The sequence below is a fragment of the Oryzias latipes genome, chromosome 18 (genome assembly GCF_053564925.1).
Source record: "Oryzias latipes strain Hd-rR chromosome 18, Olatipes_Hd-rR_3.1".
NCBI lineage: Eukaryota > Metazoa > Chordata > Actinopteri > Beloniformes > Adrianichthyidae > Oryzias > Oryzias latipes.
This window is the reverse complement of record NC_136254.1, coordinates 27,001,660-27,029,357: the sequence shown is the minus strand read 5'-3', so window position 1 is coordinate 27,029,357 and position 27,698 is coordinate 27,001,660. Positions and strand designations below refer to the sequence as shown.

The following is a 27,698-nucleotide window of genomic DNA, read 5'->3' as shown; positions in this document are numbered from 1 at the left end:
TTTATTACCTGTTTTAAAAACAGTGGTAACCTGATCCCACATGATCAATCTTCAACCCCCTACCCCCCCCCCCCCCCCACCCTCTGCTATGCGTCACATGTACGAACATCTAGGTCAATGGGAAGGAGCCTCTCTAACATAATATCCTCTCCTTATGGAAGGTTTCCAGTGGAGTTCAGGATCACAGCTGAGGGTGTGAAGGATGACTCCGTCCTTTTTCCATGAGGTGATGTCATTTAGTTTAAGAACCACCCCTGTAGATGTCCAATGATCTCAACAGTATTCCACTTTTGTATGTCTGCCAGGAGACAAAGAGAAGCGGGGTAATCTTTTTGTGAGTCACAATTATTGTTTAGATTCAAATACTTCATTATTATTTCTATTTTACAGGGCCTCGTAAATGGGTTATTTCTGGTTGTGCTTAGCGATATCAAAGCGATTTAGAGGGGTACAAAGCGCTCTGTCAAAATGTCTCTTTTTTATAAGTTGTACACAAGGTTGGGTGTTATTGTTATGTGAATGTGCTAGTGAGGCGAACTGGTAGCTGTGTCGGACTGTGTTTTTTTTTTTCTTTCGTGTTGCAAACAAGGTTGAAAGTAAAGATGCTAACGTAGCTAAGATGTAGCTTGGTCGGACTGTTTTTGTTTTTTTTTACGCGTTACTAACAAGTTGGGAGTTAGCGTAGTCACAGAAAAGTATGTTTTAGCGGTATCAGTCTGTTTTATTTACATGTTAACAACAAGGTTGGGAGTTATTGTAAAGACGCTAACGTGTAGCAGTTACGACGGAGTATTAGGGCCACCAAAAAAAATTTTTTAGAGCCACCAAAAAAAAAAAAAGTAAAATTACGAGATTTTATCTCGTAAATTTAGGAGATAAAAACTCGTAAATTTAGGAGAAAAAAACTTGTAATTTTAGGAGATTACAGTGGAAGTGGGCATGCAGAGCAGCAGGTGAACGCCATGCAGCCGCAGAGAAGACCGACTAAACTTTGTTGAACAGGTGAGCTGAATGTTTATTGATAACGTTCCAAATGTCTGGAAGGTCATTTGTTTGATTCACGATTCATTAAAGTTTTATTTATTGATGGTTGGTTTGCAGGATCTCTGCAGCCCGATGAAGCCGTCGTCGGTGTCCCTGCAGCTGTTCGCTTGAATCCTTTCTTCCTCCACCAAAGACAAGACTCTACGTCTGTGTGACGCTTCCGTCACACAAAAGGAGGAGCACTTTTTTTTGGCATTTTCAACGTTCCAAAGCTAATATAAAACACTATTTTCATTCCTCTTTATTGTTTTATGCTGAAACGGGACATTTCATCTGCAGGAGGGGGCGTTTGTAACACTGTTTACTTCCGCATTGGTGTTGGGATGACAGGTTCATGACGTAATGAGACAAATGAACTTCAGGATATGTGAATGAAAAGGAGAATAAAGGCTGCAGCGATTGTCTACACCCAAACGTGTCTCTGAGCTCCTTATTTTACATATTAAACTCCGCTTAAATAAAAAATAATCTGATTTTGAGTAGCCAAAAGGTTCAGAATCTCTTTGTTTTAAACCTATGATAATCTGGAAATGAAGCTTCACAAAAGGCTCCACATACTTCATCTTCAAGCTAGGTCCCAATAACCGAGAAACTTCGGTGTTTTTTCCTTAATCTACGACTTTTTTCTCGTAAATTTACGAGATTTTAAGTCGTAAATTTATGAGATAAAAAGTCGTAAATTTACGAGTTTTTATCTCCTAAATTTACGAGATAAAATCTCGTAATTTTACTTTTTTTTTTTTGGTGGCTCTAATTTTTTTTTTTTGGTGGCCCTAATACTCCGTCGTAAGCAGTGTCAGACTGTGTTTTTTTTTTTTTTTTTACGTGTTGCAAACAAGGTTGAAAGCTACTGTAAAGATACTAATGTGGCTAACATGTAGCTGGGTCGCACTTTATTTTTTTTCTTTTAACGTGTTACCAACAAGTTGGGAGTTGGCGTAGTCACCGAAAAGTATGTTTTAGCGGTATCAGTCTGGTTTTTTACGTGTTACCAACAAGGTTGAAAGTTATTGTAAAGACGCTAACGTGGCTAACATGTAGCTGGGTCGGACTGCGAGTTTTTTAGTCTCGCCTAAACAGTTCGGGGGCACCTTATAAATAACACAATTTCAAAAATAGAGCATGTGTTGACAGTGCGCCCTCTAGGGTGGAAAATATGGAATGTGTTTACGCAATGAAAAAAAGATGACTGAGCCCAACAGTCGCTGAATAAAAGTGACCTTGAATGACGCAAATATGTGACCTAATTTGTGATGAATGGATGCCAGAAAGATCTGGATAATCATGAAAGATTTTTAAGAAGCTCTTAGTCTAAAATTCGAAGGCTGTGACTCATTGTTGAATGTTTTTGGTGGTGGCACCTGCTGCTTTGGCCGTATCTGTTCGATAGTATTTCCTTTTTTCCTGACTTTCATTTAGAAATTTAATTTTTTTTCTCTCTCCAGTTTTTCAAATGAGTGCTGATCCTGAATGAAGCAAAGAGCCACTGCATTTACTGGAAAACTCTTCGTTGATCTCCGAGTGCCACACGGTGGAAACATGAGCTCTGCTTCAAGCCTGTGAGGGACTGATGTTCTCTGCGGGGAGTTGGACAGTCTGGAGGGCGGGAGGGAACATTTCCATCGGTTTGGAGAAAAAACTGGGGCACCAAGTCTGCTAAAAAAAAAAAAAAAAGTGTTGCTCTGCTTCCTCAGTCTGCTGCTTTTATCATCCGGCGCAGAAACGTTGATGCCGGATCCGCATTCAACCTGTGCTTCGACACAGACAAGCATCTGAGCCCTGAGGCTTTACTTTTGAGTGACGCCAACGAACAATACTGCCACAGAGGAGCTGGGGAAGAAAAAAAAGTGATGAGACAAAGCTTTGAAGCTGCACAAGTTGCAAAATGAAGAGGCTGGATTGAGCCGTCAAGTGTGGGACGAAATCCCTCCAGTGAACTGGAGCTCACCGGAATCATACCGACTTTAGCTATTTTGTCAAGAGTCTTCATGAGTCGGCTTGTAGATTCACGTTGATCTGTCTGCCTCTTCTATCAGCAGTCAACGCCAAACCCAACCCTGAATGATGATGTTACGTACAGCCTCCCTCGAGTTTCCCAGCCACACTTGCTGTTTCCGTTAAACGGTGAAAAAAAAAAAAAAAAAGTCCCTTTATTAACCCGTGGGCGACGAGCGGTCCAGTTAATTATCAGCGATGGCACCTTTTATGAGGGACATGCTTCACTGTTATAATAAATAAAGAGAATCGAGAGTTTAAAACAAGGGGGTGATAATGAAACCACTATGGAAATAGGAAGCAGCCTAGTTAAGTGGCAGAAACGTCCCATTACATCCCCCAAATGACCCTAGAGGATCATTGGAAGTAAAAAACTGGGCTGAGACGAAACGTTAGACATAAACTGTGCCTGAAAAAGGAGATGAAGCTCGTCAGAATCCTGTTGGTGGACTTATCAGCATTAAAGTGAAAAAAAAAATCAAAGGAGTTAAATAGCAATCATAGAAGTTACAATTAGGTTTTCACAGGTGTCTGTTTTTATCACCAGGTTCTGCACCGGAAGCCTATATTGGCTTTATTTTAACTTTTCTATATGATTTTTATTCCAAAACAAAAAGTTATTTGATTGACAGCCTATCCACCCCCCCCCACCCCCCCTCTTTTCCAAACCCAACTCTCCATTTCTTATTTAGCTCGTTTTTTCGGGGCGTCTTTGTCTTTTGATTCCTCCGAGACGAAAGCAGCTTGCGGTTAAAAAGAACACTCGCTTAAAGTTAAATGAAGAGAAGTTCTCCAAAGACCCAATTCTCAGTAAAAGATTGAACATTGAGAGGAGCTGGGAGAACAACGCCTTTGCAAAGATCCTGAAAGAGATGAAGGGGCCGTTGGTAATCGTCAAACCAGGTGGGTTACTTACGCCGTCTACCATGAAAACGCAACGCTTTTATCCACAATTCACGTCAATTAGCTGGTGGCGCCTATGTAGTCTGTGTATGACAAGAAATTTCAAGCGGAAAAGGTCGATGCTTAACTGTTTGAGAGCTGTTAAAAATGTACATGTGTTGCATGATGCATGGATCACCATGAATACTAGGGATTCTTGTAAGAAAAACACTCCGATCCAGTCAGTTTATGGATAAAGAAACTTCCGAAGCTGTCCTACTTTCGCGACAGATCTTTGGCGGTTGGAGTTTGCTGTCTCGGTGGATCAGGCTTTATTTTTATTTATTTTTTACTACATCCCACTTATGCTAAATCAAGCATAAAGATATTTCCTTTGCTGAAATCAAAGACATTGTTGCAGTTCCTTACATAACCACTAGAGGCTGGTTTTAAGAGAGAGCAATTTTTTATTGATTTCTATGTTTAAAAAGTGAAGTTGAACATCCTAATGTTAAAGTTTTTTATGTTTATTGGTTAATATTGTGTTTACAGCACCTGTGAGGGACTAAAATGTTTAAATGAACTATTTTGAGCCCAGTTTTGTGCATAATTTCCATTACAATCATCTTTTGATCTATTGTTAAAGCGTTTCAAATAATGTGTCGTTTTCTAGGACATAGTTTCGCCTCTGAGTCTTGGGCGGGACAGTTTGCGTGGAGTAAGCATGGACTTATTTTCTATTTTCCTTTTGTTTTTACCCTCTCCCGCTAGCTTACAGCCCCTCACAACCTAATCTAAGACTAGCTGTGCAAGAAAAATGGTGAGCAAGATCGGAGCTCTCCAGCCATACAGTTTGGAGGCAGATGTCAGTTCGGATGAGAAAAATGAAGACGTACATAAATCTATTTATCTGCAAGTAGGAGGTATCGGAACTTGTGGCCTGACCAGTGTATTTTCTATGTCACAAATACGTTCTTTTTCAAACTGCATTTTTTGTCCGCTCGCGATTTAAAACGATTTGAATAAAGAAATTCCCAGAAATCCAATTTTAAGCTTAACTTTCTTTATGTGTCCTCCATTACCAGAAAAAGGCCACACTGCAATGGGTCTTTGCTTTGCAGATGCATAGACTCGACAAAACTCTACCACTTCACTTTTTCCCTCCTAATCAACCATTTACAACACATTGAATTAGGCAGAGTAGATTCCAGTAAATGCATCATTTTCAGCTTTACTTTAAAGTTGTGGAGACAAATCATTGTAGGATTTGATTGTTTTCATTTCAAAAAGAATGTTTTTTGTATACAGTGTTCCCTCACCATATCACGGTCTCGCTGTTTTGCAGATTTTTTCAGTTCAAATTTGTGTTCATTTTTTTTGTACAGTCTTCTGCGCCCTGATTGGCTGTCGACCTGTCAATCAATCTCCTCAGTGCCGTGTTTCCGGTATTTTCTGCGTTCAGTTTTCCAAATTGACATAAATCTTCAATTGTCAAGCGGCTGGTTGGTTGACTCAGTTGGCTGCATGTAGGATTGGTGCATTGGAAACCCGGCTTTGCTTCCCTTCACACTACTGCCTAACTATGTAGCCACAAGGGAACCCAAGTCTGGGTCTCCCTGTGCCGGTCCCCAGCCAGGATAAAATACATGTTAAACTCTCTGCTAAACCGTCTCTGCAAATCAGTGACTGATTGGGATATGCTGAAAGGTGATCAAAAGCATAAATCTTTGATCACGATCAGCTATTTGTTTTCATTCTATAACACAACGGTTTGAACTTTTAGAGTTTAAACAAAAGACCAGAGCTTGAAAATGTTTGTCTGCCTAAGAAAAGTCTATAAAGTGTGTAGTGAGGAGTTTTACAGTCTTGGACTTTGCAAATATTACCTGTTGCTATTATTTTTAGACTATAACTCCCCCGATAAATGAGTGAACACGGAAATACACTTTTGCTCAGTAGTAGAACCCTCGATTTCACCCCTTTTTTAAGGTCATATCCCTCATGAGCACTTTTAATCCTGCAGCTTCTAAATCATCCATTTCCTAAAGACGCAACCCGATACGCTAACAACTGGGTCGACCTGCACCCAACATTTCCCATCAGACAATAACAACCTTAGTGAAAAAATGACTTACTTCATCCTCAAAGAGCTCCATGACAAAGGTGGCCACGCTGCCGTTAATGCCGATGAAGAGGTTGAGGCAGGTCAGCACCACGTACGCCGTGCTAGGCACCGTGAAGATGAATGAAGCTGGGTACATCATGGGGGTGATGGCCCACCTAAAGGACACAAACGCTTAAAACCACCATTTTTTGGCTCAAAAAGTAAAAATCCTTAATAAAGTGAGGAGAGGGAGGTATAAACCTTAGCCTGCACTTATTAAAATAAAATCTATTAGGGTTATCAGTTGGGGCAAGTATCAAATAAGCAGTTACTGAGTCCATGCTATTTTCATTTCATGAATTTCGAATAGCAGGTCAGCTGAGCTATTCCATGACACCGCCAGCCTCTGCCGCTTATTTGCAATTCAAATGAGTGACCCATAAAGTGCAGCAAAATAAACGCCGCCTACACTGGGCAGTCAGTAGATCAAGTTGTTTGGGAGTTGATGAGACGAGACCCTGATGGTGGTTTCATGGTGGCACTACCAAGCCCCTCTCCAAAATATGAGCCTTGCACTTTTTGACTATATGTTTCATTTTTTATGGTAGATTTTTCAAGGTCTCTATGATGGTTTGATCTAACTTTGAGGCAAACGTTTGTTATTTAATGCATTGGTTCAAGATGGTGATAAAATGTTGGCATGTTTCATGGCATTTTATTGTGAAATTTACTCACAAATTGGTATCAATAATAAAGATCAGGCCTTTAAACTCAGTTTTAGTGTGCATTTGGATGCAAGTTGCTAGTAAAACATTTTAATGTATTTTTTTATTTGTAGGTAAAAACAAGTACTTTTTTAGATATCTGTGATCATGTGTCAATAAACTCAAATTATAATATGCTGATGATACCGTTGTGCTGCTCCTGCTTGTTTTCACATGTTTTTTTCCAACAGTTACACATTTTCTACTAGCTTTGTTCATTGCTTAGACATGTTAGATATTAATATATTAGCTTAGAATGCAAACAATAACACTGTAATCAACTGTCAGCACAATTAATGGCATTTTATTGTGAAATTTACTTTCAAATTGGTATATTTAAGATGTAGACTTTAACTTAGTTTTAGTGAGCATTTTCATGCAAGTTGTGAAAAAGGTGACTGCATTTTGAGGAGGTTTTGAAATATGCAGGTTAAAACAAATATTTTTAGATATCTGGGATCTTTTGTCTATAAACTTTAATTATTTCTATGCAGATGACACTGTTGTGCTGCTGCTCCTTGTTTTTTCGGATTGTTTTTATTTTATTTTTTTACAATGGTTACACATCTTATAGCTTTAGTCATTGTGAAGACTTTGTAGCTACCAGCATATTTGTTAAAAATGAAAACAATAACCATATGATCAATAGTCAGTAGATCTAATGGCAATTTACTAATCGGCTGAAATTCTATGATGCTAAGTCTTTTCTTATATTGGAATATATTTGTGAATTAATAAAAAAGGCAGGAGTGAGATTCGCCATGTGAACAGCATATCCCACAAGGGCATTGAAGAACCCGCCTTCAGCTCATTCTTGAACTCTTGTCCAATGTCGGGTGGATACGTAGCATTAGGCCTAAAGCAGAATGGTGGTAGGGTGATGATTTTGGTTAGGTTTTTTTTACACACATAATCTGGACACCCTTAGTTTTCAGGCTAACTTTCTGGGTATCGTGGAGTTCTTCGTCAAATTCGAAGCAATCTTGCTCAACTAAATGTAAGTTTTCCTAAAAAATGTTTAATTTGTACATTTCTACAAAATGAATAAGTCTGGGTCCAATGATCAAATTCTAAAAGATCGAACCATTTAAAAGGAGCTAATGCAAGTCAAGAAAAACATAAATACATTTTGAATTTTAAAGCTTCATTAGTACATTATTGATAAGAAAATATATTAAGTGTAATATGTACTTACCCATACATAACAAGCAGTAGAATCAGTGCGGGCAGGTTTTGAGGGGAAACGTAGGCTTTTTGTTGAAAGCAGATAAAGATCCCAACCACGAGAAAGCAGGGGATGACGTAATTACACTGTCAAAACAAAGAGTAAATAAAAGAGCCAAATTAAACTTTACAGGACATTCCTGACAGCATTACAGTGTTTTTGATCATGTTTTCTTCTGTTTCCTCTCTTTTTTCCTCTCCAATCTGACTGAGGACAAAATCTACACACGACTTTTTTAATTAGCTCTTGACTAAATCCTGCTTTGAATCTCTCATTAATTGAGTGAATCACAAACCCATGCGATTCTTCTCATTGAAGGGTCTGATCACTCAGATACTCAAATGAATAACTGGACTTTGATTTCATGATTTTATTTTGGTAAATCTTTTGTAATATTTAATAAAAAGTAAATTTATATCTCTGGTTCATAAACCTGAACAGAAAGGACACATAGCTATACATGTTTATACTAAAAAGGAAATTTCTTTAAATTGAAATCATTATCATTTATACTATTACACAAGTGATATAATTTTGTGTAGTTGTGTGATGCCCCTCCCCCACTCACACACGATCAATTCCAATTGAACTTGTTAAATCCTATTGGTTCATCATGTAACGGAGGCCGGCAGGATGACATCATCCTTTTGGTTTTACGGAAGCCTTCCGTAACATTTAATCCCACTCCACCCCCACCCCCCATCAACTGCTTTGTTTGACTTCCCCAATTTGACCCCCCCAAATGGCAGAGAGGGTGCTCAACCATGTGCAAACGGTCTTCCAGGGGTGTCAGAATCCAGGCCTGGAGGGCCGGTGCCCTACATGTTTTCCAACCAACCTGCCATTGAAGCTCCTTACTGGCTAAACACTCCTGATCCAGGTAATCAGCAGGAGGCCGGCCCTCAAGGCCTGTAGTTTGACACCCCCTGGCTCTAGAAGATTCTGTGAGTAAGACCTTGATTGGTCCCGTTTAATTCAAATTCCACGTTTCAATCCTGCTTTTCTATCACGTTCAATGAAACGCATCCTCTGACCAGCTCTTTTGGGGTTGTCGTCTGTCTTCCCCCCTCCCCCGTTTATGACGAGTGTCCCGCGTCTTTACCAGAGTGCCTGATGAAATGTTTATTTCCACCACGCCTAAAGGGAAAGTCCCGGTAAGCCTGTTGAGCATGAGCAGCAGGGGCAAGCTGCTGTCGATAATTACGCTTCAGCCAATAACTGTTGCTCAGGTGAAGCTTTTTCCCAGAAGCCAACAATGTCAACGCCACAATATCAATTACAGCTGGTGGATCCCTTTCACGTGTGGCCCCAGGCGGAAATAAAACCTTCAGAATAGCTGGACATCACATCGTAAAATCAGTCAAAAAAGTAGCGCTGAAAGCTGGATTTGGATGTGAGCCATCGTAGCATAAGTTTTAGGTTTTAATTAGATCTAATGTGTCATTCAATAAAGATGAAATCCTAAATTGCACCTGGGGAAAGCAGTGAGCGTTTGGGAGCTGTGGAAACATAGCAAGGAGGCGGGCACTTACTATGTCCCAGACAAAACTGGCGACCCAGTAGACCGTCGGGTTTACGCCGCTCACGAACTGAAGATGCTTGGCTTTGCTGACCCTTTCCTGGATGAGGAAGAGAACGAAGCTGGCGGGGATGAAGGACATGGCGAAGATGACACAGATGGACACCACCACGTCAGAGGAAGTTGAAGCCCTGCCATTTATTTAAAAAGGAAAAAAAAGGGAAGGTAAAATGACAATAAAAAATGGGAAAAGGAAACAGGAAGTTGAGCAAAGATCATCCAAATTCATTGAATTTTAATAAAGTGAAACATTTTCTTAGTTTTCACTTTTAAGGATTTCAATTTGACGTGCAAAAATAATAGCAATCAAAGTTAATCCTGCAAATAATTTTTGAAAGAACTTTAATTTTGGAGGATCCTGGAAGGTTAATAGATAAAGGTCAGGGGCTTTAGGGAGACTTTCCAAACAATTCAATGTTTTGATTTTGACTCTTAATGCGGCTGGAATGGCTCAACCCAGTCAGAAAAACCTTCAAAGCAAAACACCGTCACAAACAAGAATGAAGTGGCTTCATTTATCCTCATATAGTGTTAATTTGGCAAAGAGGTTTACAAAGTATTTTGCCATTTGGGTTCAGTACATCTGTGATTTAGCAGAGATGATTCCTTTGTTCCGGGAGCCAGCTGTTGTTAGACTTTCCCTCTATTGAAGTTAATTGGTGACCTTTGGCAGGAAACACAGCGCGGCAGAAGATACAAAAGCTGTTGGTAAACTCAAAGGGGGCCCTCGCTGACGTCCTGGTAAACGCAGAGTTAATTGCGCTTCACAAAAATGTCAAGATCTGCGTGCTGGATTGCAGCGGCGAGCGGGCGGGCGGGCCCTCCGAGACTCGACCGCCTCATCCAATAAAGGCCGTGTCGCATTTGTGGGGCGTCAGGTCAGGAGGAAACAATCCTATTAATAACGTTTATTTCTGAAATTTTTGGACGATAGCTAGGAAAATAACATTATAATGTTGAAAACTTTTTTGCTAAAATAAAGCATTTAAAATAATATATTCAACTATTCTGATTTAGATTTTAAAAAATGGATTTGTACCAGTCGGAGAAAAAAACTTTATTAAAACAGGTTTTCTTTTTTATTGTAACCCTTGTGCTATCCTAAGCACTTTAACGTTGGGAGTTGGGTCATCTAGACCCACTAGACAGTGCTCTGAACCTTTTTGCTTCAATGATTTGTGATCTTCACTGGTGTCCATGGATTACATGAAATCTTTCCACCTTTATCCACCTTTGTCATGGTAGGGAGAACACGTCAATGTAAGGGTGGGGTCATAGGATAGCACAAGGGTTAAGGGTCTATGCAATGACATTTTTTTTAAAAGCTTAAAAGCTGTGGTTATGAAATTCCCCCTATTGCAAACAGCATAATTTTAAAAAAACAGTTAAGACCATTTGTGGTTTTCTATTTGGTCATTACCTGGAATACACTGGGTTACAATGATCATAATCTGATTAGTTCTCTTATCCTAGAAAAATTGGTAAATTAGCATTAAATACATGAATCAAAATGAAAAATTTCCCAAAAAGTCTATTTAAGTGCTTTTATCATGTAAAATCAACCTTTTTGAGCTTTTAAGTGTATTATAATATTAATTCTTTACAAAAAAAACTACCCCAGGGGGGCATTTTAATCCATTCACAAATTTTTGAGTATTCCCCTATTAATCTACGTTCTGAGCACCAGCCTCTCCCAACTCACTAAAACGAATGGGTCCTCACTTTGTGACATCACAAAGTGAAGAACAGCCCCTTCCAGGAAGAGTCTGTGCTGCCAGCAACGCCCCCAGGCTAACACACACACACACACACTTTCTCCACAAAGTTAGAAGGGATCAACAAAAAACCCTTTCATTTTTTATGCGCAAACTGCACATCCATCTTTGCAAAAGTTTGGATGTCATTGGTTTTCGCGGGCGAAACGCAGACGCCCTGCCGAGGCGGACTCCAGCTTGATGTCATGAAGTGGGTGGCACCCACATGGAGCAAAAGGCGGAGCTTCCGAGTTTGAGTCGTCTGTGTAAGAAAAGAAGCTGGGAAAATTCACCATAGTTCCTTAAAAAAAATTGTTCCTTCGATCCTTTCCTTTTATTATGTTCTTGTAGCATTTTTGATGATGGAGGACCTAGCCTACTTTCCATCCCCATCAGTTAGGGGGTGGGAGGTGGGAAAAGGGTGTAGGTCTGGGAAGGGGGCTCTATTTTAATTTTCATGCTCGTTTTTATATTATTTATTTTGTTTTGTCTAATGTAAAGCACATTATGTCATGTTTTTGTAGGAAAAGAGCTAAATAAATAAAGTTTGGTTTGGTTTGATTTGATTTGATTTGGAAGTGGGGGTGAGGTTGCTCCGTGCAAACAGTCACACCGACATAGGTGTAACTTTCTAATTAACCTTTATTAATTCTTTTTGGGCGAAAAGCATCAAAATTTTGATTAAAGACCACTGGGAAGTCTTTTTAATGAGCTGAAAAATGATGGGAATTGAACTTTAAGTGTCTCTAATTGCCCTTTATTGGTTAATTTACTGCAAATGAAAGCTCTGCATCCATGGTAAATAAACAGATTGGGTTTTTAAAGTTTAAAAAACAGAGAAAAAACGTTTTCTCATCAATGTTGACTTAGTGTTTTGTGGTTCAACCATCAGCTCCTCAAAAGTCTTTCAGCTAAATTTGCATCAGATCCAATTGGTTTCCGTCCCTATAAACCCCAGCGTTTCTCAAACCCCAAAGTCCAGCCGCGCTCCTTGCATATTAAATAATTTGTTGCCAAGTCGGCGCATTAATCTCGGTCAACCAGCCGCAACTACAACACAAAAACAGCAAAACAAAAAATAAATATATGTATATATATATACATATATATATATATATATATATTTTAGTCCCTACATTTGTGCAATGATTCTGGAACGTGTGCTTGGTTTTACGTGGGGAGGTAATGTACGGGACAAAACTCTGACAGATCTCACTCTGAACGCCCAAAGATGGTTAATTGCTGTGAAAAGAGGACAAGCAATCTGCTAATTAACTAATAATGGCGGGAGCCGGAGAGATGAGCTGTGGGAGCAGAGCGCCGCAGAAAGTATTGCTTTCCTTTTAGTATGTTTTATTGCTTAGGGCTTTAGGGCGCAGCTTAACACGTAACAGTGTACGCTGTATGGAAACTGACGAGCCATGCAGAACATTCTGATCGCATTCTGTCTTATGAAACACTGTGCAACTAATTTGGTAAACAGTTTTGTTGAGGAAAAGAGACTGAAAAGCCCCATTTTTTGTGCGTTTTTGAAAGAGACCTTGTGGGAAGCAAACTGCCTTTTTTGTGCTTTGTGACGTGGCTTCCATTGAAATCAGTTGTAAAGTCAAATTCTGGTTGTCATGTGTAGTAAGGTCAACAAACAGATCTAACATTCATCTCAATAGTTTTTTGGGCTCTTGTTTGAAATTTTATATACAAATATGTTGCTAAAAATATAAAAAATATATAATAAAGTCATGTATTCTGGAAATATAAATAAAAAATGTTGATACTTATGTACTTAAATAGACAGATTTATAATGTAAAGCAGATATTAAAGTAAATCAGAGTAAAATTGATAAGAGCCAGGTCCAACAGATTCAAAAACAATTATTACCCAGGGTCCATCAGGCTCCTCGATAGCTTTATTTCCATTGACTACAAAATTACACAAATTGGATTTGGGATGATAAATTTGCCTAATAGAAACATGAAAATTTCAAAAAAAAAAAATTGCATTTATTGAAAAACAGTTTTTGCGCTTTGAGGAGGCGGTATTTGAGGCGTATCGAATTTGACAGATTTCGCTAAACCGCAATGGAAACGCCTGACCAACAACTGGATACCACTGGCTGCCTTGGGCGCTCGCTGCACAGCGGGCGCCACAAGAGGTCCCACAGCTCCTGAAAAGTTGAGCGTGTCAGGTGGAATTGTTGGATACACAGTTGCTCTGTGAAATCACCAACCACTTAATGGCTTCATCCGTAGCCCATCCCATATCCATGTGTAAGGAGCTCGCCGCTCCATGGCCTGAATTAGACGCCAACGTCTCCTTTGACAGACGATGACGAGCGCTAGTGTTGAAATTTGTAATTTGAATCAAAGTACTGTTCGCATCCATTGCCATGTTTTTGAAGGACTGTTGGTTTGTGTTATTTTCAAAATTTTGTCTGGTTCCAAATTTGTGTTTTTCCTACATTTCCAGAATTTGGACAAAGTTTTGCATGTGTAATGGAAATGCAGCTAGAGAGGCATTTTCAACGCCCTTTACATTTGTGTTTATCTACATATTTATACTGCTTTTGTGTTGCTTTTTTACTTCTATTGTTGTCTTTAATTTACAGTATACGATTCTCAGTGCACTTTAACATAGTGGCCACTTAAATTTTAGTCATGGTTCTTGTATGATAACAATAAAGTATTGTGTTGCGTGTTGAGTTGGACCCAATTGTTTGTAGTTGTCATGCCAACGTCGCCGTACCGAGACCGGAAACGTTTTGTGTTCGTTCTACTTAAGGTTCTTTTAGAACTGATTAAAAATAAGACACTTGAGCAGCTACAGCGAATCTAAAGGCCCGTACACACCGGGACGAATATTCGCCAGGCGTTATTCGCCAGGCGTTATTCGCCAGCGTTTTTCGCCACGTTTTTTGTGTTCACACCCAGGCGATTTTCGCTGACGATGAGCCGAGCGAACATGCAATTTCATTCCCTGACATTAGATTGCACTTAATGTAAACAGAAATACTCCTGTACACAAGGTGGCGCTGCGCAACTTTACGCTTCTTAAAGTCGCTTTTCACTCAGAAGAAGAGAGCAAGTATTTACGCGCTTGTCAGAATAATACAAAGAAAACATGAATATTTCAAGCACCAGTAGCTCCAACTGGTGCTTGGTTCGGGGATATTGTAGAATGTCCGTCATTATTTCTTCGCGGCAGTGTAGAAGCTACTTGGCGTCTATCTTTTTCGCTGGTATGTGTGCTCAGCAAGGCACTTTAGTGTTTGAGCGCCCCCAAGTTGTGTTTTACTGTTACTTCAGAAGCTCCAGACACGTGTGCAAAAGCGCCGTTCTCATTGGTCGAATGGATTTCGACGCGACGCGTCAAACCAAAAAAACGAACCCGAGGCGTTTTTTTAAAAGTGACGCTTTGACGCGTGGCGTTTTTTCGCGTGGGTATGCACACTCACATTGGTGCCCTTTGTTTAGTCACGAGGCGTTGAACGTCGGCAAATATCGCGGGCGAAATTCGTCCCGGTGTGAACAGGCCTTGAGGCTGAACACTCACACTTTTTAGAATACACAAAAATGTTGATGTATAATATTATTTTTAGAGCGTATGGTTGCTTTTTCATATTTTTGAACTAACAGAGTGTTTTTACATGACTTCATCATTCCAGAGTCTGCTATGTTGACATTATCAAAACATAAACTATTGTTTAACCCTTATGTGGTGTTCGGGTCTGTGGGACCCGTTTTCATTTTTTATCAAAAGAAAAATGATACAATTAATTAATTTTTCAAACTCAGACTCACTGGCCTTGGCTCATTTTCTGTGAAGAACAGATATCAGAATACATTTTTAATGACCACACACCGTATACCCCCCCCAACACATTTCTATTACATATAAGATGTTCGGGTCCACTGGACCCGGGGCTAATAGAAGTGTGGAAATTGATGTTTTATGTACCTACACTCTGTCCTCCACCTGTCTGGGCCTGCTGTGTGTGTGTGGGTGTGTGTAGGTGTGTGTGTGTGTGTGTGACCAGTGAGAAAGAGAGAGAGAGAGTGGCAGAGAGAGAAAGTTTCACTTTAAATGTGAGTTCTGTTTCTGCACCTGCAGTTCCCGCACAAGGTTGCAACATTGTTAGAATAATTCAAGTATCAACTCTGTTTGCTCTCATTCTCCCGCACATTTGACCATTTGACTTTCTTGCGGGAATCTTTAATATCTCACTCTTTATCTGCTACAAATTGGAGGCGGGACACGTTAAATATAGCTATGCTAGTGTGGTTTCTTATCACAACTGATCAAAATGGCCAAAAGACTTTCTGCGCAGAGGGCCCTGGAATTGATTTTTAGAAGGGAGAGACGTTTTTGAGGATGATGTAGAGGGAGACGATTCAGAAGAGGAGGTCTCAGAATTAGAGGAACACATCTCTGAAAATTCAGAGTCTGACAGTGACTCTGAAGAAGATGATTAGATTGGGGCGGCCGTGGAGCAGCGGTAGGGTGGTCGGCCCATGATCAGCAGGTTCAATTCCCGCCTTGCACGCCCATGAGTCAAAGTGTCCTTGGGCAAGACACTGAACCCCACCTTGCCTCTGGTGGTAGTGTTTGGCGCCTGTGTTTGGCAGCGGAGCCGCCACCAGGGTCTGAATGTGTGAGTGAATGTGACTGGGTGAATGGGTCTGTGACTGTAAAGCGCTTTGTCCTTGTAGGAAGAAAGGCGCTATATAAGTATACGCCATTTACCATTTAGATTGAGCATCAGCCAGTTCCAAAACAAAGCCATCAGCACCCAGCCACAGGACCAGGCCGTCAGCAGCCAGGACCATGTCTTGTATAGGCTAGTGGCTAGAAGGCCATGTGTTCAATGGGGCTGATGTGTTGTCTTGACTAATAGGTTTACTCTGTGTTCAGCTTGTGTTGTGCACCTGAATGGGTTCAGTTTCTGTGTTCAAATAAATAAAAGTCAGTAGTTTTGAAAACCCTTGCTTCACTTGAAAATTTGTTTCCACTCATATCTTGATTTTAATTGATTTTCTTTATCACGTTTTAAATAATGAGTTATGAATGTGATCTAACAAAGGTAAAGGGCAAATATTAACCAAATATACTGCTTGTAATTGGATGAGGTAAACATCTGTCGAGTATTTTAACATCAAAGTGTTTGATTGTGAGGCATTAAAAACCACAACATGCAACGGGTCCACCAGACCCACGAACACTGGCTGAGTTACAACAATATGAACACCACACAAGGGTTAATGACAAACTTAGCTTTAACACTTTAACACCAAAGCTTTATCTCTAGCGTTTACATTCTGTCGGAATAACGTAATTCCAGAAGATTCTGATCAATCGCGTTTTAACTCAGCAAAACTCATGACAAGGCAATGTCTACAAGTGTTTACCCTCCAACATTGCAATACTTCTCAATCCTGACTGGATCTGTGACATCAGTGCAAACACAAAATCTTATATGTTTTCAGAATGAGTAAGAAAAAAAGAGCAAAGCCTTGCTTACTCAGTAGACGATTTAACCCCCGCTCGGCCAACGATTCACACTTTTTCGCACCATAAAAGAAGGTCCAATCTAATCTGGAAATCACAGCTCTTAAATTGTGTCAGCCTTTGAACCGAGGGGAAGTGAAAAATGAATCTACGGTAGGCGAGATGCTGTCATTATCTCTTGCCCGAGCGCAGACTCTCTCTGTAACTCAGCAAGACAGTTTGCTGCAGGTGGATGAATCCAACTATTCTTTTTTTCTTTTAAACTACCTGGTTTACACTAAAATCACACCAAATCTTTCATCATCATTATTATACCATGAGAAATAGTATAAAAGAGCAACATTTCTGGATGATCTTTAGTTATTCATCTCTTTAACTTTCATTTTTTGATATCAAATTTAAAATGTTTAGCATGTTTTGATTTTTCTGGACATTTTAGCTTAATTTAGAATGGAAAAAAGAAAACGATAGTAAGTGCCTGATCTATCATGACCCCAAATCATTTTCTGAACCTCATAGCTAACTGTGAAAGCCACATAAACACATCACAATAATTGTTTTTTTATTTTTAACCGCAACAACCTACTCTGAATATAACAGCAAGAGAAAGTTGCAGCTAATAGTCATAGTATCAACTAAACAATGAACATGTGTGAGGATAGTTCCCTTTAGGTAAGCTTTTGTTTTCATGGTTTTGTCACGATCTTTTTTTGTTTGTTTTGTGTTTGTCTTTTTTTCATAGTTACACCAGGTTGAAGTTTCTATTCACAGTTGTCTTTATTGAGTTATATTCTGTTGTCTGGATTTCAGTTCTTCTACATTACCTTTTTATTTCTCCCTTGTTTAGCATGTTTATTTATTAAATATGTAGGTTTCTTAACACAAGTCTTGTGTTTTCTGCAGATTAGGTCCTACTCCACCAGTTCCTGACAGAATGATCTGAACACCCTGAAGGTCACAGCTGGAGAAACTCTGCTGCAGCAGCAGTTCTCTCGCCACTGCAGTCCACCTAATGTCACGTCCCAAAAACTGGGGGTTGTCCTTGCACCCTTACTTAGGTCATGCCATACCACATCAAGCCATGTTACTACCTGTCCAAGGGGTGTTTGCCGGGATTTCAGGTATTCTTTTCCTGACGAGGGTCACCAGGGCCACTCTTCTTCAGGTATCCTGTTCCCATGGAGGGTCACTAGGGCCATTACCATTGATGTATCTTGTTCCATTGGAGAATGACCAGGGCTGCTACTCTTCATGTATCTTGTTCCAGTGGAGAATGACCAGGGCTGCTACTCTTCATGTATCTTGTTCCAGTGGAGAATGACCAGGGCTGCTACTCTTCATGTATCTTGTTCCAGTGGAGAATGACCAGGGCTGCTACTCTTCATGTATCTTGTTCCAGTGGAGAATGACCAGGGCTGCTACTCTTCATGTATCTTGTTCCAGTGGAGAATGACCAGGGCTGCTACTCTTCATGTATCTTGTTCCTGTAGAGTCACCAGGGTGGCTTTTCTCCGTGTATCTTGTTCCTGTGGAGGACCATCAAGGCAGTTCCTTTTCATGTATCTTGTTTCTGTGGAAGGTCACCAGACTCTCCTCCGCATTATTTGTGTTCCCTGTCTCTAAGGATGGTTGATTGGACTGCCACGCTCTATGTTTTCTGTCCCTAGGGAGAGTTGTTAAGACTGCACCTCTTCTTGCTCTCTGTTTATCATGTCACCCCCTCATGCAAATGTGGCAGTAAGGCCATTGACAATTTTATGGTTTTGCTTTTGTCCTGGCGTTCCCCCAGGTTTCATCCCTACTGGTATTGTGTGTTGGGCCATCTGGGATTGTGCTTTTACGGGAGGGGTACTGTGAGAATAGTACCCTTTAGTGGGTTTTTTTTCATTGTTTTCTTTTTTTTCATGTTCTGTTTTCTCTGTTTTGTGTTTTTCCCCCCTGTTACAGACACACCAGGTTCAAGAAACTAATTATCCACTTTTCTTAAAGGTTGTTTATCCTCATTGAATTTAATTGTCTGATTTTCAGTTCTTCTGGGTCACGTCTTTTTTGTCATCTTTTTTATTTCCACCTTGTTTTACAGTTTGTTCATGTTTATCTATTAAAAAGTTAACAATCCCGACACAGGCCTAGTCTCCTGCATTTTGGGTTCTACTTCACCAGTTCCGGCCAACATAACATGAGTACAGAAAAAGGGAGAACCACTGTCTGTGACACTTCCAGCCAATTTAGAGGGGAAACCAAAGCCTGGTGTTTCATCTGTTTTTTTCTTTGGTGAAGGAAACTCACACTACGCTTCACACACATGTAATCCCTGCCGCTCCAGTTTGCTTACATGTTTCTTTGTCACCATCATGAATTTCCGTCTCAGGTTTAGAGATCTACACATTTATTGAGACGTTTTACCCGCATCCAGCCGACAACAAGCCGTCACTTTCACTTTTTTCGCTGTGGGGGGTCTTCTTCAGGTCCTCTGCCTGCTTTGAGGTGACACTTCTCTTCATGCCTGTTTGCTTTGAGATGGTCTTTTCACACAGCGTGTTCTGGGTATGGCAGAGTCTTCAAAGTCTTTTCCTTCCGGCCTGTCTGTTTCACGGGGGGGTTTCAGGGATGCTCCTATTGCTGCCTGCCGGGGCTAATACCATTTCTGGAATGCTTTTTTCTTGTTTTCTGAGGCCTGTTTTTAACAAGGTCTACATATTTAGCGACTGTGGTCCTCAGACTAGATATAAATCATGTTGTAAAGCAACCGGACGCCTGTAGAGACTCGCTAGTAAGCACAAATACAAAATAAGTCATGTAGGTCTGTAGCAGTTAGCATGTACATTTACACTTTCTGTATCAATTATTTTAAAAGAAAAGGTAGTTAAAGGGAGAAAAAAAAATGTTTATTGCATCTTCTTTGAGAATAACTCAGAGTTGTGAACTATCTATGGTTATGATGTAAGTAATTCCCTTTTTTGGATTATCTGACATTGTTTTTAGTCAAAATAGAGTAAAATAGAACTCCGCTCCTTAATTTGTTGTAAATCCGACATTGACCCTGGAACAGACATTGTGTCACAACTAAAAACAAAGCAACTCCAGTTTTACAGAAACAACGGTTTCTTCTCACTCACATGGCGGATAAAGACAGCTGCTCCTTGGACAGGTTGAGGGGGTGATTTGACACGGAGAGGCCGTACTGGCGGAGATTCTGCCCCTCTGGTAGGTACCCTCTTAGGATGCCATTGTTAACCACACTGAGGAAGGAGACCATGCTGTGCCATCCTTTGTTGTAGAACCACACCTGTCATGAAGTAGACAAGCAGGTAAATCACACACAAACTTTATTTAGAATGGAATAAAATCTCCAAAATTCAACTTCTGACTTCTCAGAAACTGAAAAAATGTTTTATTTTTTTCACCGTACATACCTCCTAAAAGTAAAGAACATTGAAAAAGACAGGCTTACGAAGGGTTTTATCTAAAGCTGTGTATACATTGTCTTTGGCAACGCACGTTCAAGCGACCACTTATAATGAAAGTCTATAAAAACGGGTGTACATGTGCGTTTTGGGCTTCTGCTTTCAAAACTCTGGCATTCACGCAAGTTGCTGCGACTGTTTTTAGGCCTACAAAACACTTGCCTATGGAACACGTGTTGCATGATAAACCAGGTCGAACTTTGACCAGTCAGGGACTCGGTTTGGCAGTGACGTATGGATGGCGTCGATTTTAATTCACCGTTGTGCCAACCGTTTGAACATTGATTGTCAAGGAGAAACTAGTAAATGCGGGTTGTGCCCGGCTGAAATTATATGAGACCAAGTCTTTAGTATATCTGAATAGAGCTGTGAAAGAAAAAGTCTGGAGCAAGGTTTACACCACTTTGACATATCACACCAAGCCTTTTCCAGCTGTAGGTGGCGGACATGTGCTAGTACAGTGATTTACAACCTTTTTCAGGCCCGGACCGGTTTAATGTCAGTCGATATTTTCATGGACATGTCCCAACGGGGCCTACAAGATGCAACAGGAAATGTACTTTTTTTGCTTTTTTTTGTTTTTACAGATGACAAAGATTCAATAAAACAAAGCTGCTGACTTGTAGAAGTTGTTTCCAAATGTTTATTAAATAAAATCAGCATTAGAGTTTATTTGCTTTTTTACCACTGCGCTAGTAAAGCGTAGAAAATGGAGAAGCCCCTCCCTGCTTGTGCAGTGTGAACACCACGCACATTCAAGAATGCACGATTATTGCATTCTTAAATGCATGTCACACGCCTGGTGTGTCTGTAGCTTGATGCTCAGCTTTCATACCCTTAGTTCAAGGAATAAAAAAGGAAAATGATTACCATATCCTAGAAGTTTCTGTATGTATTTTAAAGACCTGCTATTTCTGCCCTGATATGACCCGTCTGATATGTTAAAACATTTTTCACACATTCTCTTTTTTTCTAAGCATTTCCTTTAAGTTCTCTGCTGTAAAGGACTTAAAGGATGGATAAAAAAAAGAAAAGAAAAAAAGGCGAGAGTGTGAAAGGGAGGACTCCCCGCTGATAGCAGAGCGATAATTAGGAGTGGATGGTGTTGGAGTGCCAGCTGAACATAACAGAGCAACACAAAGGAGCATGTGGAGCCAGACGCACGCCGGGGCACGAGCGTCTGTGATCTCCATTCCACTTCTGGTTTCATGAGGGGGAATGGGAGGATTTTGGCAGCAAATACAGGAAAAAAACTTGAACTTCACGTCGAGAGAAAACTTCAAATGAGAAGTGTGAACGTTTTAAGAATCATTTAGAATATTTAGGGTATGATTGTTTGGCTAAACTCGTGCAATTTTCCAAACGTGATGTCATCAGATAAATAGTGATGTCATCAGGAAGAGAAAACTTGGCAATTTTTCTGGTTTGATCAGTCTTCTCTGCTAGATGATAAAATTATCGTTTCAGTGTTTTCCTTCTGGGTTTTAATTGTCATTTTTAATAGAAAATGTGTATCTGGCAGTTCCGTTGAGGCTTGTTGAAAATACAACGTACGATTGTTGCGCGTGTGGTAAGTGTATCGTTAGGTATTTGTAAGGCGAACGTAAGTTTCTTGTAGTTATGACGTACGGCTCATGCCAAATTCTAGTCACTGGTAATGTCTTTGTCACAACCAGCCTCATGGGTGTGGAAGGGTGGTGTCTGCGGGTCAAAAAATGGGCAAACCTCTACGGGACATACATGTGTAAAACGGCAAGGTTGTACACCGTCCAATGAGCCTGTACATCTATGGGCATGTAGCGACGGATATGTCCTAGTGAACACTTGTACAACATGCAAAGGTAGCAAGCTCATAAGTTTCATGTGAATAATACGTGCTCCTTGTGTTCCATCCTTTTAATATATAGATTAGGGATAAAAAGTGTCAAATCAGAGTTTGCAGCTTCAAAAACAGAAAATAGTTGATAGAATTGTTAAAAAAACAAATATCAGTTGATGATTCTCAGTTACGACGATGACATTAGCATTAATATGAAAGGTGTTTGGATGCATTTTTACATTTGTTTCAGCTCCTTTCTCATCCAATTAAGATGATTCTTTCTGGAAACCAGTTTAATTAGAAGAATGTTGTTGTTTTTGGGGAGGGGGGGTAGCCTGTGCGTACCTTCACGTTGTTTCTGGTCCCCAGCTTCTTCAGCACCATCTCTGCCTTCTGGATAGTGTCCCCCTGAAGAGGAAAAAGAGAGAAAAACAACAGAAAAAAGTATTAATTAAACCAGCGAGCACTGTTATATAACTTCACCCCCCGTTACCCTGTCCTAACTGACCAAACGTCTGCTTTAGTCAAAGGTGCATGTATTGAATTAATATGGAAAAACACTATTTTTTTCCCTAAATGTTGCTTTTCTGTTGATCATGATGAACAGGTCTATGCATTTTTTAGAAGAAACTACAAAAGGATATTTTTGGATTTCCTTGGTTGACAGAGGCTTTTTAACCACCCCAACATTGTCATATTGTTTCTTTTGAGCTTGAGCCACGAATTAATTCATGTATTATATTTCCTCTATATTACGGTTAAAAATGTCCAAGCAACAGGGGATTGTCCCTTTTGCGAGATTGTTAGGCTAACACTGTTCAAAATTTGCAAACTTTATTTATAATATTTTTTTTCACAAGTAGCTTCCCAATGTTACTTGAGAAGTTAGGAGGCGATAGAACTAAATCTCAAGGAGGAGTTTAAGTTTGTAGTTGATGCTAAAGTTTGTTTGTTTTTTTATTCAAAATTGCGGCCTCATCCTGAGGTCAAAGTTCAACAAAACTGTGGTTGTAATTCTACAATTAAGCTAGCAGCATGTATGTGAAATTTTGTGAACTTGCTCAAACCAAGTTTTTTATACCAAATTGTGTGAAAGTGTAATAAAATTTGCATAATTTCACACAAAATGACCTCCAAACCGTAAATTCTATATCGCAGGGAAATCCACCACTGCTTATAGAAGTGCAGAAATGCATTTCGGCACAACTCTATTGTATTTCTTTGGTGACATTTCAGAAAAATGTTTACAATTAGCAGTCGTTCTCTAATTGGTGCAGGAACAAGTATTTTTTTTTGGATGGGAACAGGAAATAACCTGAAGGAAAACATTTTTGTTTGGTGTCCCTGAAAGTCTAACAGGCTTTAGAGATCGGTTGTCTATAAATCTGCTCAGCTCCACCGATGGGTGAAGGGAAATGAGCCTTGGGATGAAAGGCGCGCGATTTTCCGAGGTGCCGCGTCGACGCCCCGCTGCTCCGACCTGCCTTATATAGGCGCGCTGAGGACATTACACGTGCGATATAAATGCAAATGGACCTCCTGTCGGACTCTGCCACCGTCGGGCGCAGGGGAGTGGAAAGGGAAGGATGGAGTGAATGTGGCGTAGAGGGAGGAGAGGTCTGCCGAAGACAAAGCGAGGCCGACAACTGCTGGGCGAGGAGGTGGAGAAAAATATAAGAGGAGAAAAATCAAGAAAGACACTCTGAGAATCCAGGACAGAGCTCAGGTGCAAACTTCTGTCCTGATCTGAGTCGAATAAATGAACAGATATTCCCGGCTTTTAAGGCGGCAAGGAAAGAGGTGATCGTCCCAAGTCCTGTCCTTGGTTATGATGTGACGCTGTCGGGGTCGTTCGCTGTTATTTTTTTATCCAACCGACTGAGGATGACTCAGCACAAATCTCCTCATCGTCTTTCTTAACGCAGCACTTGCAAGACGGCGCTGACAGTAGGGTTTGTGTTGAAGAATATCCCCCGCGTTCCAAGTCTATTTATACGCGGGGGCCCGGGAACAAGACTCCCACTTTTGTCAGTGATGCATCCAGCAGCAAATCAAGAAAATCTCTTATCTTCTTCCTTTTTTTTCTCCTGGTTTTAGCGCTGCTTTTTGGTCGGGCAGGGGGGGAGACGTTCCCGCGGGGGAGCCTTGCTGAGGATTACGGGGGCTTTAAATGACATGAGAAGTGGGTCAGCTGCTGCCCAGGTCGAATCCTTCATGAACTTCGTCTTCCTCACGAACTTTGACCTTGACGGTTTGTGGGTCGTGTCGGCGTCATGACGAAGGAAAAACATTTGAGCTCTTTTTTGGGGATTTTCTTTTTAGAAATTATTAAATAACTATTTACAACAGCTGCAGAGTATTATGGGCAGCTACCAGGGTTACATCAATTGTAGCATTGTAGGGTGTGACTAAAGCCCCTCCCCCTAAGGGCGGAGCAACACGTTGATCTCACAGCAGTTGGCATGTCCAAACATTTAAACTGTTTAAAAACACGAAAGACGTGCAAACAAGGGTATGAGTCAACATCTGTGCACTAAAATGCAGCTACTAGTGCCAAAATAAAACTTTTTTATTTTTACAGGTTGCCATGGTTACCACGGACACCTAATAAACCCGCATGAAGTATCTTAACATTGTTATCTTCTGATACGTTTTTCTTTTTCATTTGCAGCTGTTCAAATCTGGAGAGTGAAAAATAGTCCATAATAAAAATAAAATAAAAATAAACAAACACAAAGAATGTAATGTGCCAATCAATTAAAAGAGAAACTCAAATCATTTAGAGCTGTAACCTTGATGCTGAAGGAGAAAAAATGCTTGTAGTTTTTTCTGTTCAGTAAACATATAAAAATATTTCAGAAATACTATTATTTGATATAGAAAATACGTAGGAAACCACTGACATAAAGACAAGACTTTTCAAAATAAAACTAATGGATTGCTTTGAGAAATTAAGATTATAAATTTTTTGCTTTAAGGGGACACAATTCAGTTTTATGGTCTTTAAATTCAAATTGGAAGTTAAAATGTTTCCATACATATCCAGGTGGTTCTAGGTTCGCGAAGGCTTCCTCGATTTCAACCTCAGTCAAAAGGACTTGGGAGTTGATGCCTCCGACTGAGATGCCGCCATATCTGAAAGAAACAAAGGTCATGTTGAGGTTAAGGTAACACGAGTCAAAAGTTGAATTCCCTCTCTACTCCCTAACCCTCAAAGGTCGAGGTATTTTGGGGCTATCCATCGTTACAGGATTGCAGACCTTTATGCTACGTTCACTTCATGCGATTCGAGTGTCAAATTCTTCTCCACTGCCTCTTTTTTTGACGCTTGTCCAAATATGAAATCATAATGTCGGATCTCACGACGCATGTGTGAGGAGCTACTATTAAAAGTTCTGTGCCTTATCTCTTGTACAGTATGTCTCATATACAATTCACAAAGGACTATTTATTTTGAAAAGCTCTACAAAAGCATCTGTAATCTTGTCTGCGATCACAAGACTTGTAGAGATTCTCCTAGTACAGTCAGGTTCACCGTCTACTGCAGGAGGTGCGTCTGAATGACGGCCACTGTTCAGCGGTACGTCCATCTCTCTGTCACCCAGTTTGACGACTCGCTGTCCGATAATGAAATTAGAGGAACATTTGATTATTGCCTCTGTACAAACAAGATAAATATCGTATTTCAGGAGGAGAACGGGCCAAAGTTAAGTCCTTGATTGGTTGACGTGGCGCAACTTCGTCAAAGTTTAGATATTTAAACTGAAAAACATCGCAGCGTGATGACCAAAAGACGCTGTTGCTAGGCTTCTAGGACGCGTCTGTACAATGACTAACATTGGAACTGGATGCATCGACGCACAGACTGCGTTTGGTGTGAACATAGCATAAGGCTTGTGTTACTAATGAGTCACATGACCACACGTTCCATCCATTTTTCTTTTTACTCCAACTGGATGAAGGAGAGAGATGTTTGTTGACCACGTTTGGCAAACATTTAAGTAATTTTCAGAAAAAGTATTTATTTCCTCCACTGACAATGGATATTTACCATGAAATAAATGCCTTTGAAACACTTTTAATTTTGCACTTCAAACACAAAATCACACAAGACATTCACTTCATGTAAACAGCATGGCGTTAATGCACATGAATGCTAGTATGACGTGATTGACACCAGTTAATGCATACATTACCGAAAATAGGAGTGTAGCACGCATCAATTTGTGTCTCCTTACACACCACTCCGAGAAAAATGAATGACACAACATCAAAGCGGCTTTACTCTAGCTTGTAATTTGTCTGTTTTTATAAGAAAAATGGATGACAATCCTATTTGGAGACACATTTTACGAAATGTTTCGGTAAAAACAGAAAATCCTCAGGTGTTGGAGCATGTAGATGAACTTGAAGTCATTATTTACCTTTTTTTTCCTGAGTGCTCATATGTCTTCAGCAAGAAGTCTGTCATGTTTATGCTAGTTAAGTTAAGTAAGGTGTCCGTTGTGTTCTGTACTCTCTGAAAAAAAAAAGAAAAGAAAACAAAGTTTTAATGTTAGCACATTCCATTAAGCCTGCAGTTGCTATTAGCATCAAGTCAGAAGTGCTACTAACATTAAAAGCTTGAATTAATATGTTTTTTTTAATTAAAAAAATAGATTTGAATACATCAATATTTATGAAATAGTCTACATTGGTTCACATAAAAAAACGATTTTTGAAAAAAGCATTCCAGCAGACTAGCATGCTAGGTAGTTTGCCAAATAGCTGAAGAAATCTTTTGAGAAATTCTGTAAAAAAAAAAAAAAAGTTTATTTTTTAAAATTTAGGGATTCCATACTTTTTCAAATAAACTTTCAATTGTTTGATTTGTGTACATATAGTATGATAAAACAGTGTTTTAAAAGTTTCACTAATGTACATTTTAAGCACCTAAAATGCTTGTAAAATAAAAATTATTCTACATTTTACATTTTCCTTTTTGTCAGTTTAAACATACAATAAAAATATTATCTTTTGCATCCTGTGATTTACGTTTTATCAGCTAAAAAAAAAAAAAAAAAATGCGTTGGATGAATCATGAGCAAAAAAAAAGTGATCAAACCCAGCCATGAAAAGGTTACTCGGTTGAAGATGTTTGCACAATGTCTTATTTTATTCTTTATTTTTTTTTTGCATAAATGTTTAAATATTTACATGTTAAAACAATAAAGTCTTTATTGTTAAAAAAGAAAAATGTTTTTTTCTGGGATAACTAGCATACTTGCTAATTAGCTAACCAGCCATTAGCAACATTATGGCAATGCTGAATTCCTTCACTCCTCACTACATAGTGCACGATAAAGTGTGTTTGCCATTTTGTAGGGCTGTCCGAATCTAGAATTTTAAAATCAGGTGCCCTAGAAATTTCCCAGAAGTCTTTGCGAAAAACCAGTGTGCATCGATGCTCACTAGATTGTCAAATATAGACCACAATGCATTGCATTTGAACAATCTGTGCAAAAAAAAAGTACTTAGATGTTGTTGTTTTTTTAAATAAACCATTAACGTTTCCGCCATCTG

The 27,698-nt window shown here is 39.7% G+C and overlaps 1 protein-coding gene across 5 annotated transcripts in view; it reads right to left on the bottom strand.

Moving 5' to 3' along the window:
* LOC101164844 (phospholipid-transporting ATPase ABCA1) overlaps positions 1–27,698 on the bottom strand; it is a 238,054-nt gene that overhangs the window by 61,497 nt on the left and 148,859 nt on the right. For all 5 annotated transcript variants that reach the window (XM_078936178.1, XM_078936179.1, XM_023965796.2 and 2 more), the window contains exons 31-37: positions 26,561–26,655; positions 25,175–25,271; positions 22,482–22,544; positions 19,970–20,139; positions 9,547–9,724; positions 7,985–8,100; positions 6,057–6,201 (exon numbers count right to left, since the gene is read on the bottom strand). In XM_078936178.1, the coding sequence (XP_078792304.1) occupies positions 6,057–6,201; positions 7,985–8,100; positions 9,547–9,724; positions 19,970–20,139; positions 22,482–22,544; positions 25,175–25,271; positions 26,561–26,655 (864 nt within the window). The remainder of the gene's footprint in view (positions 1–6,056; positions 6,202–7,984; positions 8,101–9,546; positions 9,725–19,969; positions 20,140–22,481; positions 22,545–25,174; positions 25,272–26,560; positions 26,656–27,698) is intronic.